The 20,545-nt window shown below is 37.0% G+C and overlaps 1 protein-coding gene and 2 non-coding genes across 3 annotated transcripts; 1 reads left to right on the top strand and 2 right to left on the bottom strand.

The window, feature by feature from the left end:
- Positions 1–8,891: 8,891 nt before the first annotated feature.
- LOC133291437 (uncharacterized) lies at positions 8,892–11,403 on the top strand (the record flags this gene model as incomplete). Its single annotated transcript, XM_061489699.1, has 5 exons — positions 8,892–9,113; positions 9,384–9,605; positions 9,690–10,325; positions 10,460–10,660; positions 10,754–11,403. Coding segments are annotated over exons 1-5 (1,931 nt in total), but the record flags the coding sequence as incomplete, so codon positions are not given.
- Positions 9,285–9,391, bottom strand: LOC133291439 (small nucleolar RNA R71). Its single transcript, XR_009748797.1, has one exon. It is a non-coding gene; the product is annotated as a small nucleolar RNA R71 (small nucleolar RNA).
- Positions 11,404–19,212: 7,809 nt separating the features above from the next.
- Positions 19,213–19,319, bottom strand: LOC133291438 (small nucleolar RNA R71). Its single transcript, XR_009748796.1, has one exon. It is a non-coding gene; the product is annotated as a small nucleolar RNA R71 (small nucleolar RNA).
- Between the last annotated feature and the right edge of the window lie 1,226 nt (positions 19,320–20,545).

Raw genomic sequence — 20,545 nt, 5'->3', positions numbered from 1 at the left:
TGGCTAAGTGGGTTTATGGGAACCCCTTGGTAACTTATAATAAGTAAAGTGTGATGTAAAAATAGATAAAATAAATATTCCGCAAGAGTTAACGGTTATAGTCACAGCTTTTAATTATTACGCGTTTTATTGTTTTAAATGTTCGCGTAATAATCGGAAAAAGTTTATTTGTATTTTTATAAATGAATTGTTGTGATTGTAACTGCGCTTAATATCATAATTAATGTTAACAATAGCGGTACGTAACGGGCTGTTACAGTTACAGTGTCTCAGAATGATGTTTTATGATGATTGAGCTCATAATAATTCTTGTCAAAAAGTTTGTAAATTAGTTGATTTTTGGATGATGATCTTGAGGTTTTGTGAAATTGGATTGTTGTATAATTGACAAATTGAGTTGTGGATTAGTTGTAATAGCTAAATACAAGGTGTATGGTGTGTTTAATGTGTGAAAATCAATTGAAGATGTAATATCCCAGAAAAATAATTGTAATTTATAATACAATAAATTAATGATATTAATAAATTATAAATTAGTAATAATAATAATAATGTGTGTATGTGTATATATATATTATTAGGATTATATGATAAATTCTGATTGTTTGAATTATTAATTGATTGGCCATTTATGCATAAATGTTTGATTGGTAATGTTTGATTAGTAATTTGATTAGATATGATGAGTCAGCATTGAGTCAATAATGAGTTAGTAATGAGTTAGCGATATTCTAAGCCATAAGAATTTAAGAATAAAAAGAAAATAGTGTATAAAGTCAATATCTGAGTCAAATACATCAATGAAAAATAAGGAAATAATTGCACGAAATCCATATTCGAGCCCAAAACTTCAACTATAAATAGAGGCCTAGCCTAATCAAACCAATTCATTTTCAATCCTCAACATTTCGCCTCTACTCTTCTTCTCCTCTACTATCTCTCTCCTTATTTCAAATATTTATTTTTATTTATTTTTATTTTTTTTTATTATTATCTTCCTTTGGTTACCAACCGCTTCTCTTCCCCAAATTCTAGAAGGTAGCAAACACGGAGACCATATAATCCTAATTCCTAGAAAGTCATATGTTAGCTTATTTGATGTAATCTTAATCCCTAGAGAGTCATAAGCCAGCTTTATGAATCTTGTTTGATGATGTATTCCCCATGCTTAGGAAATCCTATGATAGTTTTATTCAAAATTTATTTTAAAAGATATTATAGGATAATTATATTGTTGGGAATTTTATTGGATTTTATTAATACATATAAAAAATAATTGAATTATTTATACAATTATAGGTTGTTTTATTTGAAATTTGTTACATGTAAATTATAATCCTTAGAGTATTAACTTTATTTAATTAATTAATATTATATATATATATATATATATCTTTTTATCTTCTTACAAATTATTTATATATCTTCTTCTTTTACATTGTTGAATAACATAAAATGCGACTATTAGTGACATAAATTTATCAATATGCATGTTAAATATTTTTATAATTAATTATAGTTTTGTGAAAAATTGACTAATATTTTGATTTATTTGAAGATACTTTAAAATTTACTAAATTAGTGATATGTTTATAATGGAACCTAATATATTAATAGTGTGATTTAGAAGTTTAGATCAACCTTAAGATCCTTTTGATGTAAAAACCCAATAGGTTAATTTATAAATCTTCTCAATATGTTTAATTATTTTATTTTCATGATCTTCTTTTATATATGAACATTATTGGGAATTTTGTTGTGTTTAATCTTAATTTATAGGAAATCACAAGATTAATTATATAATTATTTTCTTGGATGTAATCCTAATCCCTAGTTAATTTATAGGAAATCACAAGATTAATTATATAATTATTTTCTTGGATGTAATCCTATTCCCCAGGTGTTCTTAGGTTTGTTTTGTGGGAACACTTTTTTTTATATATATGTAATTTTTTTAATTTAAATCACTACATGTGATAATTAGAATATTTAAGAAAATTTTATTATTTTGAAAATTATGGTTATGTGCGATATATGAGTCTTACGATTATGATATGATATATGAATAAATTTGGAAACTATGATTATGATATGAAAATTGATTATGTACATGGATCTTATTGAATAATTATACAAATTATGATGCTTTTAAGGAAACTTTCTGAATAAGAGATTTATGATTGAATTGAAATTATGTGTGATTGTGATTAATTAATAGTGGGAGGATAACTTTGGGATGGTACCTCCCAAAGTAATGAACAACACTTTTTGGACTTTATGCCTTTGATATTACATGATGTGACAATGATGTTTTTGTTCTTCCCATAGTGGTATCTGGCAACAGGGATTTCCGGGATACTAGTAGCAACTTTGGGAAGAGGTGTGCACACTAGGATTTGATATTTTGATGATGGCCAATTTTTATTATAAGTGGCTGGCTATGATGCACCAACACTTCAATAACCTTGATGTGTCGTGTCCGACACTTCCTGACACTCTCTGATACTCCGACACTCCAATATGCATTGCAGAGACTTAAAAAAGGCTTCAAAGATTGCGTTGCATTGAATTTTTAGTTTTAACTATTAGATTCGTTGAACTACGATTACCATTTTACTAAGTTTAATATAAATATTTGGGATATCTTATGTTTCTTTGCAAAATTAATGGGTATTATAAGTTTAGCTTTATTTTTTTGTTAAATTATTGAATATTAAATATAATATATACCACATAAATTAAAAATATTATTTAATATCAAAATGTGTCCTAACATGTTGAAATCTAACATTTTTTAGAATTAACTTGTAAGAGTGTCATGTCGTGTCGTATCCCGTGTTTTGTGTCAGTGTCTGTGCAACATAGGTGGCTGACAACAGGGTTTCCCAGGTCACGGGGTAGACTGGCAACAAGGTTATTTCCCGGGTCTACCATGGTCTCTTCCCACTAAATACACAAAAAGAGCTTAAACATGATTAATAATAGAATTTGATACTTGATTGGATTATGATGTGAGTTGTGATTATTATCATATATGTAATATTGTGATTAATGGTGTGCTGAATATGTTAGTTGATGATTATCCTTATTAAAATATCATGAGTTGATTATGTTGATTTATTTAGATATAATTATTCTAAATAAAATGACTTGATTGATTTTGAGTTGATTATAATTATTGATTTACTTATGACTATCTTCATTGTGTTCTAGATTGGGATTATCAGCTTTTGCTTATTGTTTGTCTTTGTCTTTGAGCCGCAATGATCCTTCGGGAGAGCAGAGTTTAAGTGAAGCAGGTTGCAAAGTTCGGGGCTGGCAGTGAGGAGTGAGGATAAGATCTCAAACTTTTCAAACTTGGCTTAGGATTTATAAATGTATTAGATATATTTAGATTTTGAATTTATATTTTAAATTTTTAAATATTTACATTGAATATATATTTTGGAATAAGATTATATTTTAGTTAGCCTTGTACTTGTCCCAGTTACAGGTGTGGCAGTAAAATTTCCCCAAATTGATTTTTAATTTAGCTTCCGCAATATTTATGTAATCTTAATAAATAAATAAATGTTATTTTTGACAAATTTTCTATTATTTTATTATTGTTAAAATTGTTAGAAATTTGGATGTTACAAAAGATCTCTTGGTACCCTTGAATATGTATTTCAACCATATAGGTGAAAATTGGGAAAAGATGATGCAAATAGGGGTGTTAACGGGCCGAGCCGAGCCAAACTTTAGTCTTTCAAGGCTAAGCCTGTGTTTAAATGTGTCAGTCTGACCAAGTCTGTTACCTGTTATGAATATAATTATCGGCCTGCGGCTTGACTTATTTACAAAAACTAAAAGCCTGGATTAGCCTGTTTTAAAAAAATAGACAATAAAAATTTATCCAAACAGAATATACAATCAACAACACTAATAATTCCATAAATGTTCATAAATTCAATGTATATCCAAACAACATAATATAGAATGAAATTATTCAAAAAATCTGTTTAACTAATAAAATGAGGCGAAATGGATTGAAGAGAGAGAGAGGGGACTATTATAAGCAGTATAAAAATTATAAAATAAAAATTAATATACTAAGCCTGCCTGAGAGGCTCTAAGGCCGAGCTTTTCAATTGAAGCCTGAGGCCTTTTTATTAAACGAGCTTTTATACAAGTCCAATCCTGGTTCCAACAACCAATTTTAGACATGTAAGCTTAGGCCTTCACGACCTGAGTCAAAGGCCCTGGTTTGTTTAGCACCCCTAGATGCAAAAATTGTATAATTGGACTTGTGTTGATTTGAATCAAATTTAAGTGGTTTGTGTGGGTGTATGATACTTTGAGTTTATGAAAAAAATCCCTAGCCATTGGTTGGTTGTCTTGGATTCAGCCTCAATGAGAAAAATTAGGAAAAATGAGGTTGAGTTATGATTAAATGCAATTGGGAGCTTGATACGGTGTTGTGATAGGCTAAGAAACCTAACAACATGAACTTGTAAAATTGGCCTTAAGGGCCTAATTGATTAAGTGGGGGGGTGAACGGGGAGTTCATTGTCTTGTATTTTGAATTGTGTGACAAGTTGATTGATGATCCAACGTTGTGATTATTGTAGGTTGTCTTCCACAGACTTAATTCTTGAAGATTGATGTTTGGTGGATTGCCTTTGGTCCTTGACCAAAAGAATATTGGTAAGTGATTGGATCACTTTTTGCATGATTGCTTATATGACCAATTGAGTGGTCTTTGTGGTACTAAGTGTTGTGGAAATGACCTTTTGTTCAGGCATTTCTTGGTTGGAGTAAGTTACAATGTAACTTGTATTTGAAGCTACCTAGCTTGGGAGTTTTAAAAAGGTAATCTCTTGGTACCGGGATTAATCCCCGTGTGTGCGCCACCATGCCCATTGAGGTAGTGGTTGGAAGTTGTTTGATTTAATAGTGTAATCATAACATGATCATGCATTGTGTTGATGTGGGGTACATAGAGTTGTACCGTATCTCTTGCCAGTAGATAGTTGTCGTATGGCATGGAGACTTTCACTGTAGAGGCCTCCGTAGGGAGTTCCAGTTGGCCTGGGGCCGTAGAGATGTTATCCGTTGAGGAGCACTCTAGGAATGTCTCGGAAGTTATAGTTAGGGGTGTCTTGAATGATGTTCTAGGAACACATTCTTGGGTGAAAGCCCGTATGTTGTATGCAGGAGGCCAGTGGGCCGGATGGGTGCATGGTTTTGGCTCAGACCATTCCTGTTCCATCATATCTCTTTTCTCTCTTTATCTATATCTATCTCTATTGTTGGGTGCGAACCTGTTGATTTCTTAGATGTTCATGTAAAGGACGTTCCCTTAATTCAGTTCATCAAGAGAAAACACATTTGTTCTCTTGACTTCAACCCAAGTGAGCAAGTGCATGCATCAAGTAATAAATGGACTATTAATGCCCAGATTATTGTTCCAACGAGGATAGAGCTCTAAATTATACCTTAAACTATTTTAAAAAGAATAAAAATGAAAAGAAAGTTTAGTAATTGATCTGATTGGTCAAACGTTCCCTCCTATCTTGACAACGTTCCTCAAGAATAGTAGGTTCAATGTAACTGAAAACAGCTCCTCGCATCGTTATATATGAAATCTTTCTTGATGAGAGAAGGAACAACAATATTCATTGGATATTGGTTGTTGTTGTCACAAGATTTAAAAAAGATAATAATAATAAAAAACAATATTTAAGAGACAACAAGGTGGATGGATAAAACAGTTTTTAACACAAGGAACGGATCCACTGTTCCATTCTTAAATAGCTATATTCTCCACTCAGGACTTAACCCTTCTGAATTTGTTCAAGTCTCTTCGCTGCCAACTCTAATTTCTCAGCTCATGGACTTTAATGGCTCACATGTTTCCATATTCTTATGGCTCCCTTGACTCCAACAGTTACTAGGTACAGAACCTTCAGTGAAAGAGGTGGTCTCTTATTCCTAAGGCAACCAGTATTGTTGTTTTCACAACAATACCTTCCCCCTCTAATTAAGCTGTCTGAAATCCCTTCCTTATGGAAGTTCCTTTCCCAGTATAAGTTCAATTTCCATTGGTACTCAATGAATATAGCACACTTAATCACAGAAATAAAAAAGCTTTAGTACAAGAGTTTTGAAAATAGTTCTTTAAGAACTTCACAGTTTTTCCGTTCCACAAATAACTTAGCCCATGGCTATAACAATAAACATAATTATTCCAAACTGAAGTTCCATAGACCCGAGATTCAGTTCAGAGATAACGAATGGAAGAGAAAAGAAATAACAACTTATATTAATAATAAACAGTTAGGTTACAAGAAAATAAAATGGAGAAGTATGGTTGTTGCTCGTGAGGAGTCTCAAGTGGTGATATAGAATAGAGAAAGAGTGTTGTCACTTAACTATTGCTAAACTGTACTACTGAAAAGAAAACTACAAATAAATTAAGTGATCTCTTCTTAAGGAATTCGATGGTTTCTTCGTGTTGGAACGTCTTATTTATAGGTAGAAGAGTGGGTGGCAAAATTGTAATTTCCTTTGAGTTATTTTCTTGACTGCATGGAAGGGGCGGTGTGAACAGTGCTCAGAGGGACGCAAGTTGCTGGATGGGAAACTTATTGTTGAGATTTTCCTTTTCTTCTGCATTAACCCATGCCTTGCTTTCCTCTTAGCCAATAGGAACTCTTTATTCTCTGTTGTACACGTTTCTTCCTGCTTGATTGTTGTACTGCTTATGCTTTATGGAAGCTTCTTTTCAACATTACCTGCAAAGTGTACATAGAGATTGAGTTAGTGGAGAATGTGTATTTAATGTTCCTAATCCGTTCCCTTTTATCTATATTTCTCAAATGATTACATCATCATCTGTTCCCCACTGTGTTTTTGTAACAAAGATATAAACATGTGTTTTTAATGCAAAAGTTGCTCATCAGATTAGGGAACAGATGGTATTTTACCACAAAAATGGGCTTAGATGAGAACGAGTTTTTGTTCCATCAAACACCCCAAAACTAAACTGTTGGTTGTCCTCAAACAACTCAGAAATAGTGGCTAGGTTGCTCAATTTCAAATAATAGCTCAACTTCATAAACTTAACCAATGAGTAATCATGGTCTCATCAAAAAATGAACTACTGATAAACCCTTAGTTCATCAGGTTTTTCAGCATGAATTAGTATCAATCTGTGTGATTAAATGATGGAAAAAGAGGTTAATATCTTAGAATGTCCTCAACTACAAGTTCAAGAATTTTTATTGAAAATTTGTATTATTCTTGTAGGAAAAGCAAGATTAAAAGGCAGCTGGGAGAAGGAAGAAGATTCTGAAGAAGAGAAAAATTCTAAGTGTTGAGCGCTAAAACGTTTATCCAGAACGTTTTAGCGCCCTGCTGCAGAAAGAAGCCAAAACTTGCTGGTGCTGAGCACTAAAACGTCCACACAGAGCATTTTAGCGCGCTGCTGCAATCCGAGGACAAAATGTTGCTGGTCTTGGGCGCTAAAACTCCTTGATCAAGCGTTTTAGTGCCCTGCTGTTGGAAAAATACTCTGGTCTCCAACGCTAAAACGTCCAAACCAAGTGTTTTAGTGTTGGAGACAGTTGAGCTTTCACCGCACATGGACGCTAAAACGGCCATTCATGAACGTTTTAGCGTTCAAGATAGTTAAAAGCATTGGGCATACGTCAAGCATGGTCGCTAAACTGCTCACTCATGAACGTTTTAGCGCCCATGTTAGTTTTTCTGTTTGAATTTGTAAAACTATGTAAGGCAAGGGCCTTCACATTTTTAAAGATCTGGATTCTCTCTCTCTCTCTCTCTCTCTTACATCAGATTCTCTGATCTGATTTCTTTCTAAAATTCTTAGGACTTAGTTCTTGTATTAGTCAGTTTCTTATGTAATTGTACTTGGAGATTGAAGATTCACTGCATGGCAATGGAGTTTGATCTTTCTTCTCTTGTGTATTCTTTAGTTATGTCTGAGTAGAGTCATTGTGGTCTGAATTCAATGGAACTTAATGATAATCTTATGTATGTTTGATTATTATGATGAAGTATTTTTCATGTGTTGATATGAGATTTTCTTATTCAATTCTTTCTACTAAGGGAGTAGTGTAGAACATTAATGTTTACACTACTCCTATATTTGGCAATCTCATCATCAGGATTCTAGTACTCAAGGGATTGATCCTACAGTTCTGATGTAATCTTAAGACTTTAGTGTTTAATGTATGTATTAAGAAATGATTGGGGTTTCTGATTAATGTATCTATCAGGGTAGTAAGGGATTACATCTTGATGATAAGTAAAAGGTTGATTAACATCACATGAAAAAGAATTCATCATATGGTCAGTTTTTACATGAGATTATTGTTGAGGGAAGTTGTTTTCTGACTACTTGTTTTTATTAAATCTTAATTCAGATTTTAGCATTATATTCTGTTACTTCAAATCAATTTTCTGGTGACAAAACATTCATGATTTTTACAAACTCTTGTTTGATTCAAATTAGTTTTCTATGGTTAATTGGTGTTTGAATATAAATCTCTGTGGGAACGATCTTTACTCATCATTTTATTAATTGTACGACTAGTACACTTGCTAGATCCGCAACAAGTTTTTGGCGCCGTTGCCGGGGATTTGTTTTTCAACATTGATTGATACCATAGAAATCTGAGATTGAATCCTTTTATTTTCAGCATTTTATTTTGTGTTAAATTTCTGGTCAATTTTGATTCTGGTGTATGCGAGGTACTATTGATCCAAACTTCTTGTTGTATGATCCAGAATTAGAAAAGACTTTGAGGAAGAAAAGAAGGGCAGCAAGACAAAGAAGACAGTTTCAAGAAAGGGGTAAATCTAGTGCTGTCAACCAAGTAGAAATTATGGTAGAAAATCATGTGCAACCACCACAGAGGACACTGGGAGATTACATGAATCCTGCAGGGATTCCTCCAATTTGTAGTGTTGTGCGCCTTACAGCAGAGCCAAATAACTTCGAATTGAAGCCTGCATTGGTACAGTTAGTGCAGAAGGAGCAGTTTGCTGGAACCAGTGCAGAAGACCCTTACTTGCATATAGAAAATTTTCTGTTGTTGAGTGATACTGTGAAAATTAACGGTGTCACAAGGGATGCAATCTTGTTGAGACTATTCACTCATTCACTGAAGGATGATGCAAGGAGATGGTTGCAATCATTGCCTCAGGGGAGTATAACAACTTGGGATGATCTGCAAACCAAGTTCTTGGCCAGATTCTTTTCAGCATCCAAGAGGGCAAAGTTGAAGGATGAGATCACAGGCATCAAGCAAAAAGAATCAGAATCCATTTATGAGGCTTGGGAGAGATTCAAGACTTTATTGAGGAAATGTGCACAGCATGGAATAAAGGTGTGGAATCAAGCAGCAATCTTCCTACAAGGGATGACCACCAATACTAGGACATTGGTGAATGCCACTGCTGGTGGTTCATTGACCACCAAGACTCCTCAAGAAGCTTTGGATATTTTTGAATCATTGGCATCTCAGGAATTTGATAATGCCCCAGTGACTGACAGAAAGACAGGGATCATCAAGCTGGATGGGTATGATGCTTTGTTGGCAAAGAATGACCAGTTGATGCAGACACAGAAACAACAACAACAATAGTTGGATGCTCTCACTAAGCAACTATCCTCACAAAAGGTTGCTTCTGTGGATACCAATTGTGTGTGTGCTATCTGTGGCAAAGACCATGTGACAGAGGAATGTGACTATGGGGGATCACCAGAACAAGCAGAGGTTAATGGAGTGTGGTATGACAACAACAACCAGAGGAATTACAACAACCAGGGGCGAAATATGTATGTGCCACCATGGAAGAACAAGAATCAGCACCCAGGGTTTAGTTATAGTTCCAACCATCAGTTGAATCCTCCACTGCATCCTCCTCCAACACACTCATCACAACCAAGTGATACTACTGCATGGGAAAAAACCTTTGCTCAGTTATCCAAGACTATTCAAGATTACATTCAGGGGTCTAATTCATTCAGAGAGGAAACATTTGCATTCATGCAAGAGACCAAGACTTCATTCAGAAATCAGGAAGCATCTATCAGGAATCTGGAGACCCAGATTGGTCAGCTATCAAGACAGATATCTGAGAGACCACAGGAGAAGTTTCCTGGTGATACAATGGTGAATCCTAAGGAGCACTGCAAAGCAATCATGACAAGAAGTGGGTTGGTGCTTCAACAGGTGAAAAAGAATGTGGAAGATAAGAAGGATGAAGAAGAGGTTGTGGTTGAAAATGTAGTCTCTGATGATGAGGTAGAGAAGGTGAAGGAAAATAAAGAAAAAGAAACAGTGAAGGAAAATAAGGAAGAAAAAGAGGTGGTAGTTGCTGATGATGAGGTATAGAAGGTGAAGGAAAATGTAGTCTCTGATGATGAGGTAGAGATGGTGTGCCCAAGAAGACAATGAAGTGGGAGAAGAAGAAGATGGCTGACAAGCAGGACCAGCCAGTTACTTTGTCTCCATATGCCAAAGTTTCTTACCCTCATAGATTGAAGCAAGAGATTCAGTTTCAGCGCTATGCAAGATTTCTGGATATCTTCAAGAAATTGCAGATAAACATACCATTTGCTGAAGCCCTGGAGAACATGCCTCACTATGCAAAATTTATGAAGGATCTTCTATCTAAGAAGAGGAAGTTAAAGGATGGTGAGACAGTGGCTTTGACGGAGGAATGTAGTGCTCTGATTCAGAAGAAATTACCTCCAAAGTTGAAGGATCCAGGGAGCTTTAGCATTTCAATTGCAATTGGGGATGTGGAAGTTGGTAAAGCACTATGTGATTTGGGGGCAAGTATAAATTTGATGCCATTGTCTGTCTGTAGGGCATTGGGGATAAATAAGTTGAAGGATACCAATGTTATTCTGCATCTAGCAGATAGATCTATCAAAAGACCAGAAGGATTAGTAGAAGATGTGTTGGTTAAGGTGGACAAGTTTATTTTTCCTATGGATTTTGTGATACTTGATATGGAGGAAGAGGATACTGAAAGTCCTTTACTCCTAGGAAGACCATTCTTAGCAACTACAAGATCCCAGATAGATGTTGAACAAGGGAAGTTGATGCTAAGGGTGGAAGAAGAAACAGTTACAATTGATGTCTTTGAAGCCATCAAACATCCTGTTGATGTGGAGGATTGTTTCAGTATTGATGTCATACAAGAGATGGTGGAAGAAGTGAATAGAGAAGAAGACTTTTCATTGGAGGAAGACAGATTTATTGAGGAGACATGTACAGAAAATTATCAAGAGGAACCGGTAGTGGAAGAGCTTGATAAGAAGATAGATGACATTCCTGTGGGAGCACCTAAGGTAGAGCTTAAAGAACTACCTTCAAATCTGAAGTATGTGTTCCTTGGGGATGATCAAACATATCCAGCAATCATCAATGCAATGTTATCTGAGAGTGAAGAAGTGAAGTTGATTAAGGTACTCAAGAAGAATAAAACAGCTATGGGATGGCAATTTTCAGATCTTAAAGGTATCAATCCTTCTTTCTGCACCCACAAAATCTTGATGGAAGAGGAAGTCAAACCAGTAAGGCAACCACAGAGAAGACTCAACCCCACTATGAAAGAGGTAGTGAGGAAGGAGGTTGTGAAGCTACTTGATGCTGGGATGATTTATCCTATCTCAGACAGTGCTTGGGTGAGTCCTGTTCAAACAGTACCCAAGAAAGGAGGAATGACTGTGGTGAAGAATGAGCAGAATGAACTGATTCCCACAAGAACAATTACTGGCTGGAGGATGTGCATTGACTATCGGAGATTGAACAAGGCAACAAGGAAGGACCATTTTCCCCTTCCGTTCTTGGATCAGATGTTGGAGAGGTTGGCAAGACATGCCTTCTATTGTTTCTTGGACGGCTACTCAGGTTACAACCAGATAGCTGTGGCTCCGGAGGATCAAGAGAAGACCGCATTTACATGCCCATATGGAATTTTTGCATACTGGAGGATGCCCTTCGGCTTATGCAATGCTCCTGCCACTTTTCAAAGGTGCATGCTGTCCATTTTTTCTGATATGGTAGAGAAATATATAGAAATCTTCATGGATGATTTTTCTGTATTTGGTTCTGATTTTGATGCATGTCTGGAAAATTTGGATTCTGTTTTAAAAAGTTTTCAAGATTGTAATATGGTTTTGAACTGGGAAAAATGTCACTTCATGGTGACTGAAGGAAATGTTCTTGGACACAAGGTGTCTAGGAGAGGAATAGAAGTAGATAAGGCAAAAATCTATGTGATAGAGAAACTTCCTCCACCTGTCAATGTCAAAGGTGTGAGGAGTTTTCTTGGTCATGCAGGATTTTATAGGCGGTTCATTAAAGATTTTTCAAAAATTGCCAAGCCTTTATGCAAGTTGTTGGTCAAAGACCAAGAGTTTATTATAACACTTCACAATTGTAAATCAAGTAATTAAAATATTAAGTGAGCAATCAAGTGATGGATTAGTGAATATCCTAAAGATTAGGCCAAAATACAAAGAAAGGGCAAAATGGTAATTAGCCAACACACAACCCTAGGAGGATAAAAATTGAGTAGAAGGTCTCAGATGATAAAAATAACCCTGGAAATGGGTTCATAATGAAAAATTGAGTTGACAGGCAAGTTTCAGAAAAATCAGTGAATAGTGTTTTTCGCGGGTAAAAATACCGCGTTTCGATTACACCATAAAACGTGCCAGCTGAATTTTGAGCTCTAGGTTTCAAATATGAATTACAAATGGTCTATTGAGTTAGGAAATATGATTGTTGATAAAATCTGATGAAAGTAAGTCATTTTGGGGATGCGTGCCAACGGCGCGCGCAATAGCTTAAAACAGTGTTTTCTCCGAACGAATGGAGGACTCTGGATTCATCTGATCAAGCATAATTAAAGGAGAATAGTTAATGTTAAAAATTAGAGTTTCTAATTCGACGCGAAAATCGCGAAACGGCACTTGAACTGACCTCTTGGCAACATATTGAGGCGTAATAAAATGAGAAAGAAAATTTAGAAAAATAAAATTGAAAATAAGCCTAGGATGGCCGAACCTACCAAGTGTGAGTGAGGTGATTTAGGCGTTTTGACGTTATTCGATGCGTACTGATGGTTGTATGTCATTGTATAGGTTGTCGTACGTCGACCTGAATCCCGAATCTTGAATCAGTGAGCTGCCCTTGGTCCGGGACCAAGAGGATTGAGGTAAGTAATTGGTTCAATGCATGTATAATTGCAAATTAGCATGTATTGGTTGAACTATAAGTGATTGGGAATGTCCTCTGTGTAGGCATTCTGCTGTGTACCGAGTTGAGGGATAAGCTGCTGCGGAGCTTGTGAAAACAATATTTAAGGTAACCTCTTGGTACTGGGGCTTGTTCCCCTTTTCTGTTCCACCTTTCCAGTTGATGGCAACGGTAGAAAGTGTGTATGAGTAGTGTAGAACAGCATTGGCATGCATGCATATATCACAGTGGGTACTTATGTACCGAGTCTCTGGCCAGTAGACTAGTTTAGCCTGCGGGCAGTGCGGACTTCCACTGGATAGGTCTCCGAGAGGGAGTTCCATTTGACCGAGGGTCATAGTGTGTGATCCGGATAGGAGCACACTAGGAATATCTCAGGTGTTATAGATGGAATGGGTACCTTGGGGGTAGTGATTTGATCACACCTTGGGTGGACCCATGGGCTTGATGGAATGGGTACCTTGGTGGCAGTGATTTGATCACACCTTGGGTTGACCCATAGGCTTATATATGCCCAGGGCGTGCGTGGTATTGGTAGCTACCATCCCGCATCGTCGTATTTTGTATTCCGATATCCCCCAGTTTCTCTAAATCCCTTGCTATATCCCGTTTTCAAAGTGGTTATTTTATTCTATTGATATGCATCGAAGTGAATCATTGGGTGGATTTTTCTCCAGAACCTCTTGGTTACTGAGATATATTCATATATCTCACCCCGTCTCTGGGCATTTATTTCAGGAGGTAGCAGTGGAGCCCGAGCAGCGGGCAAGAGGCCCGCAGAGTGAGCAGTATAGTGCTTCACATTTTGCATTTTGTTGGCCGTGTGGCCTAGGCTAGACTTAGGGCATGAACATCTCATATGTATGTGGTATGAGCTTCATTAGCATATTTGTTCATGCCATTTTGCCTAAGTCTAGTAGTTATGTATTTGGTTATGTTGTCATTTGTATGTAAGTTGTAATATTGGAAGAATGTAAGTTAAAGTTAAAGTTTCAAGTTGTAAGTTGTAAAGCAAATATTGTAATTGTACTTGATGCATGACATGGTATGATGGAAGGGCTTTAGGCCTATTTTAGGTTATGAGTAATTGTATGATGAATATGCATGAAATTGGATTGAGTGATTGCAACTATATATGGATTTAAAGTAAGCTATCGTTTTAATAAATATAAATTGGATTAGGTTGTAAGTGCCCCAAGGCATTGTTGGTCTTTGTGTGTGCCACCCATTGGATTATTACTGTATTATCATGTGTCTATTAGGTACATTTGAGGCTTAAATGATCTTTAACAAATTTGGGATTATTGGAAACACAAAGGAAACTCTGGCGAATTTTCTGTAGAATTGGCAGATTTTAGGCGAACTTCGGGAGAGCATGTCTCCCTCCATAGAGGTCCAATAAGGACGTACCATACGCCATTTTGAAGGCTGAGATGTCCTCTAAGTTGTGTCAAAATTTGAGGAAATTCTGGGTTTGTCTTAGACCTGGAAAAATTGGAGGAACGCAGACTGCTCATGTGCCCACTGCACATGTGGCAGTTCTGGTCCAGTTTTGGGAAATTAATTCCCGCTTCGTTTCTCATTAAAAATAAGCGTATGATATATCAAATCTAAGATTGAGGTGTCTAGTTTATGGTGTAAAAATTTGAGAGCAATTGAATAAGTGGATTGAGTGCAGTAATTCGTGGAGTGAGAGAGGTTTAGAGCTGTTTTGGGGGTTGGTTGGCTATTTTGCTTATCCAACTTCAAACGGCGATAACCGGAGCAAATGAGCTCCGAATTGAGCGTGTGATAGCTTGTTGAAAAGGAAATTAAGTAAGACAAAGATATAATCTAAAAAGAAGGTACGGTTGTGAGCGGTGTGTTCGCAGAAAATTGATGAGTGAACCATGTTCGAAAAGGTAAAAACGTAAAGGTTGGTAATTGGCTAAGTGGGTTTATGGAAATCCCTTAGTAACTTGTAATAAGTAAAGTAAGTTATAAAAATAGTTTAAATAAGTCTTCCGTAAGAGTTTACGGTTACGGTCACAGCTTTAATTGTTACGCGTTTGATTGTTTTAAATGCTCGCGTAATAATCGGAAAAAGTTTATTCGTATTTTTATAAATGAGTTGCTGTGATTGTAACTGCGCTTAATATCATAATTAATGTTAACAGTACCGGTACGTAACGGGCTGTCACATTTTATTGTATCAGAGCAGTTTTGTAAGGGAACTCTGATAAAGTAGTACTGTATCTTGTGTTGTATAGCAGGGCACGGGGTCACCGTGGAGCTAGAGGTGCAGGTCATTTAGTAGCACCAGATCCTATTACTGCAGTCCTGAATGCACTGCAGGAAGAGACTGCTGCCAATAGAAATATGACCGAGACCCTGATGAAAAATAATCAGGATATGATGCATGCCTTCATGAATGAGATGAGGGAGGACAGGGCTCGGCATAGGAGGGATGATTCTCCTCCATATACGGCTACGAAGACTGCTACCCGTACGCCATCTGTTACTCCTCAGCAGGAGGGGAGTGGTGCTAGTCGTCAGTCTGGCGAGGCTAGTCACCACACTACTGATCCTACTTACATCCCAGAGCCTTCTGTGGATCCTTCTGTTGCTGCTCAGTCTTCTGGGATTGCTGGGCAAGTGTTGGCAGGTACTAATGAGCAGAGACTCATCTCTTTTAGAAAGCACAAGCCGCCATCATTTCAGGGGTCAAGGGACCCGAAGGTAGTGACTACTTGGTTGAGAGGTATGGATAAAATCTTCCAGGTTATGGAGTGTCAGGGTCCCCAGAGGTTGTTGTATTCTGTTTATATGCTCGAGGGAGATGCCCATGAGTGGTGGTACACTGCATCTCAGCCTTTCATTATTCAAGGGGAAGAGATTACATGGACTTTATTTGAGAGACTGTTTCGTGAGGAATACTTTCCTAGGGATGTCCGGGAAGCTAAACAAGGTGAGTTTGAAAAGTTGATACAGGGTACCATGACTATTGATGCCTATGTGGCAAAGTTTAATGAATTGGTGAAATTTGCCAATTATAGGGGTGTGCTGCCGACCCCTGAGTTTCTTTCTGCTAAATTTCAGAGGGGTTTGAATTAAAAAATTGCAAAGAGGATGTCTAATACTGCTGTGAGAAACTTTGCAGATCTTGTGACTCAGTGTAAACGGGTTGAAAGTGTTTATAATAGATATCCAAAATCTGGTTCTTCGAGGACATCTGCTCCTCCCGACAATAATAACAGAGGTGGCTACCATCAAAACAATAATAGAGGTACGGGGTTGCAGGTAAGACAGCCCCCAGGTCAGTTTAAAAGGGGTGGTGGTCAGAGAAGTGGGTATAATGAGAGAAATTCTGCTCCTCGTTGTGATAAGTGCAAGAAGTTTCATCATGGGCCTTGTAATGTGGCCCCAAATGCTTGTTTCAAATGTGGTAAGGTTGGGCATTATGCCTACAATTGTACTAATAATACTGGGCAGGCTGCGAATCTGCAGACCTTGCCATCTGCACCTAAAGTTGGGCGTGTTTATACTACTAATGCACAGCAGACGGCGAAGGCGCCAAATTTGGTAAAAGGTACAATTTTCATTTCTAATATTGATTTATCTGTTTTATTTGATTCTGGAGCTACGCACTCGTTCGTGGCGGAATATGTGGCTAAGGGGTTAGGATTAAAAGTATCACGAATGATTCCCCCTATGCGTATTACCACGGCTACAGGAGAGGTTAGTGATTCCTCCTTCATTTGCAAAGAGGTCGGGTTTGTCTACTGATGAACCCTTAGTTCATCATGGTTTTTAGCAGGAATTAGGATCAAATTGTGTGATTAAATGATGAAAAACAAGGTTAATGTCCTAAGATGTCCTCAATTACAAGTTCAAAAGCTTTATTGGAAATTGGTATGATTCTTGTAGGAAAATCAAGCTTGAAAGACAACTGGAGAAGGAAGAAGATTCTGGAGCTCAAGAGGAGAAAAATTGCCTAAATGTTGAGCGCTAAAACGTCCACACTGAGCGTTTTAGCGCCCTGCTACAGGAAGAGGCCAAAACTTGCTGGTGATGAGCGCTAAAACGGCCACACAGAGTGTTTTAGCGCGATGCTGCACTTAGAAGATGGAAAATTGCTGGTCTTGGGCGCTAAAACGGCCTACAATAAGCGTTTTAGCGCCCTAAAGTGGAAAAAGGATTCTGGTCTTCACCGCTAAAACGTCCAAATCAAGAGTTTTAGCGTTGGAGTCAGTTAAAGTCAGTTGAGCATTCACCAAGTTTGGACGCTAAAACGGTCATTCCTTAACATTTTAGCGATGGAATCAGTCAAAAGCCGTTGAGCATACGTAAAGCATGGACGCTAAAACGGTCACTTATGGACGTTTTAGCGCCCACATCAGTTTTCTGTTTTTAATTGTAACACTATATAAGGCAAAGCCTTGACACTTAGAAAAATCTGGATCTGAGGGATCTGAACTTGCTCTCTCTCTTAAACTTTAGTCTCACTTCTCTCTAAATTCTTTTAGTTTTAGTTTTTGTAATAGGATTTCCTTGTAATAGTTTGGAGATTGAAGACTTTCAACATGGAAATGAAGTTTGCTTCTTCTTCTCTTATTTATTCCTTAGTCATGTCTGAGTAGAGTCTTTGTAGTCTGAATGCAATAGAACTCCATGATAATATTATGTTGATTTGATTAATATGATGAAGTATTTTTCATGTGTTGATTTGAGATTTTCTGATTTAATTATTTATATCATGGAAGTAATATAGAACAGGGATGTTTATATGACTTCTGTATTTGATAATCTCAACATCAGAATTCTAGTACTCAAGGGATTGATGCTAGAATTCTGATGTAATCTTAAAACTTTAGTATTTCATGCATGTATTAAGAAAGAGATCACCAAGGGATTGGGGTTTCTGATTAATGTATCTATCAGGGTAGTAAGGGATTACATCTTGATGATAAGTAAAAGGTTGATTAACATCACATGGAAAGGAATTCATCATATGATCAATTTTTACATGGGTTATTATGGAGGAAAGTTGTTTTCTGACTACTTTTTGTTTTATTAATTCCTAATCCATATTTATTTTGTGTCAAATTACTTACAATCAATTTCCTGGTGACAAATTATTCATGATTTTTACAAACTCTTATCTGATTCAAATTAGTTTTCTATGGTTTATTGGTGTTTGAACACAATTCCTCGTGGGAACGATCTTTACTCATCATTTTATTACTTGTACGACTAGTGCACTTGCTAAACGTCCAACAAGTTTTTGGCGCCGTTGCCGGGGAATTTGTTTTTCAACACTAATTGATACTATAGAATTCTGAGATTGAATCCTTTTATTTTCGGTATTTTAGTTTATGTTAAGTTTCTGGTCAATTTTGATTCTGGTATATGCGAGGTACACTTGATCCGAATTTGTTGTTGTATGATCCAGAATTAGAAAGGACATTGAGGAAGCACAAAAGGGCAGCCAGGCAAAGGAGACAGTTTGCAAGAAATTGGTGAATCAAGTACGGTTAATCAGGAAGAGATAATGGCAGAGAATCACAGACCACCACCACCACAGAGGACACTGGGAGAGTACATGACTCCTGCAGTGATTCCTCCAATTGGGAGTGTTGTGCGCCCAACAGTGGAGCCCAACAACTTTGAATTGAAGCCTGCTTTGATACATTTGGTGCAGAAGGATCAGTTTGCTGGAACCAGTGCAGAGGACCCTTACTTGCACATAGAGAACTTTCTATTGTTGAGTGATACTGTGAAGATAAATGGTGTCACAAGAGATGCAATTTTGTTGAGACTATTCACTCATTCACTGACGGATGATGCAAGGAAATGGCTGCAATCATTGCCACAAGGAAGTATAACAACTTGGGATGATCTGCAAACCAAGTTCTTGCAGAGGTTTTTCTCAGCATCCAAGAGGGCCAAGTTGAAGGATGAGATTACAAGCTTTAAGCAGAAAGAGTCAGAATCCATTTATGAGGCTTGAGAGAGATTCAAGACTTTGTTGAGGAAATGTCCACAACATGGAATTGAGGCATGGCAACAAGCAGCAATCTTCCTGCAAGGAATGACCACTAACACTAGAACCTTGGTGCATGCCACTGCTGGTGGATCATTGACTACCAAGACCCCTCAAGAAGCCTTGGATATCTTTGAGTCATTGGAATCTCAGGAATTTGATAATGCCCCAGTGGCTGACAAAAGGACAGGAGTCATCAGGTTGGATGGGTATGATGCTCTGTTGGCAAGGAATGATCAACTGATGCAGACACAGAGACAACAATAGCAACAATTAGATACCCTTATTAAGCAACTCTCTTCACAAAAGGTAGCTTCTGTGGAAACCAAAAGTGTATGTGCTATCTGTGGCAAAGGCCATGTGACAGAGGAATGTGATTATGGGGGATCACCAGAACAAGCAGAGGTGAATGGAGTGTGGTATGATCAGAATAATCAAAGGAACTACAACAATCAGGGAAGGAATGTTTATATGCCACCATGGAAGAACAAGAATCAACACCCAGGATTCAGCTATAGTTTCAACCATCAATTGAATCCACCATTACATCCTCCACCACCACATATGAAGGAGCAGTCAAGTGCTGCATGGGAGAAAGCGTTTGCTCAGTTATCTAAGACAACTCAGGATTATATTCAGGGTTCTAATTCATTCAGGGAAGAGACAACTGCATTAATGCAGGAGACCAGAACTTCTTTCAGAAATCAGGAAGCATCAATCAGAAATTTGGAGACCCAGATTGGTCAATTATCAAGACAGATATCAGAGAGACCACAAGGGAAATTTCCAAGTGATACACTAGTGAATCCTAAGGAGCACTGTAAAGCAATTATGACAAGAAGTGGGTTGGTACTTCAACCAGGGAAAAAGAAGGTGGAAAATAAAAAGAATGAAGAAGAGGTTGTGGTTGAAGATGTAGTCTCTGATGATTAAGGAGAGAAGATAAGAAATGAAAAAAGTGAGAAGGAAGTAGTTGTTAGAGATGTCATAGTTGGAATTGATAAAGAAGAGGAAGGGAAGGACAATAAGAATGAAGGAGAGGTAGAAGTTGGTAAAAATGCTTCCCCACAAAAGATGATGAAGTGGGAAAAGAAGAAGATGGCTGACAAGAAAGAACAGCCAGTTATTTTATCTCCCTATGCTAAAGTTCCCTACCCTCAGAGGTTGAAGCAAGAGATTCAGAAACAGCACTATGCAAGATTTCTGGATATCTTCAAAAAATTACAAATTAACATAC

This window comes from Gastrolobium bilobum, unplaced genomic scaffold (assembly GCF_033153095.1).
Source record: "Gastrolobium bilobum isolate Gb01-03AN ecotype WA unplaced genomic scaffold, APGP_CSIRO_Gbil_v1 utg11295, whole genome shotgun sequence".
In the NCBI taxonomy this organism is placed as follows: Eukaryota; Viridiplantae; Streptophyta; class Magnoliopsida; order Fabales; family Fabaceae; genus Gastrolobium; species Gastrolobium bilobum.
Note: the sequence above shows the minus strand (reverse complement) of the source record. Positions and strands in the feature narration are given on the sequence as shown.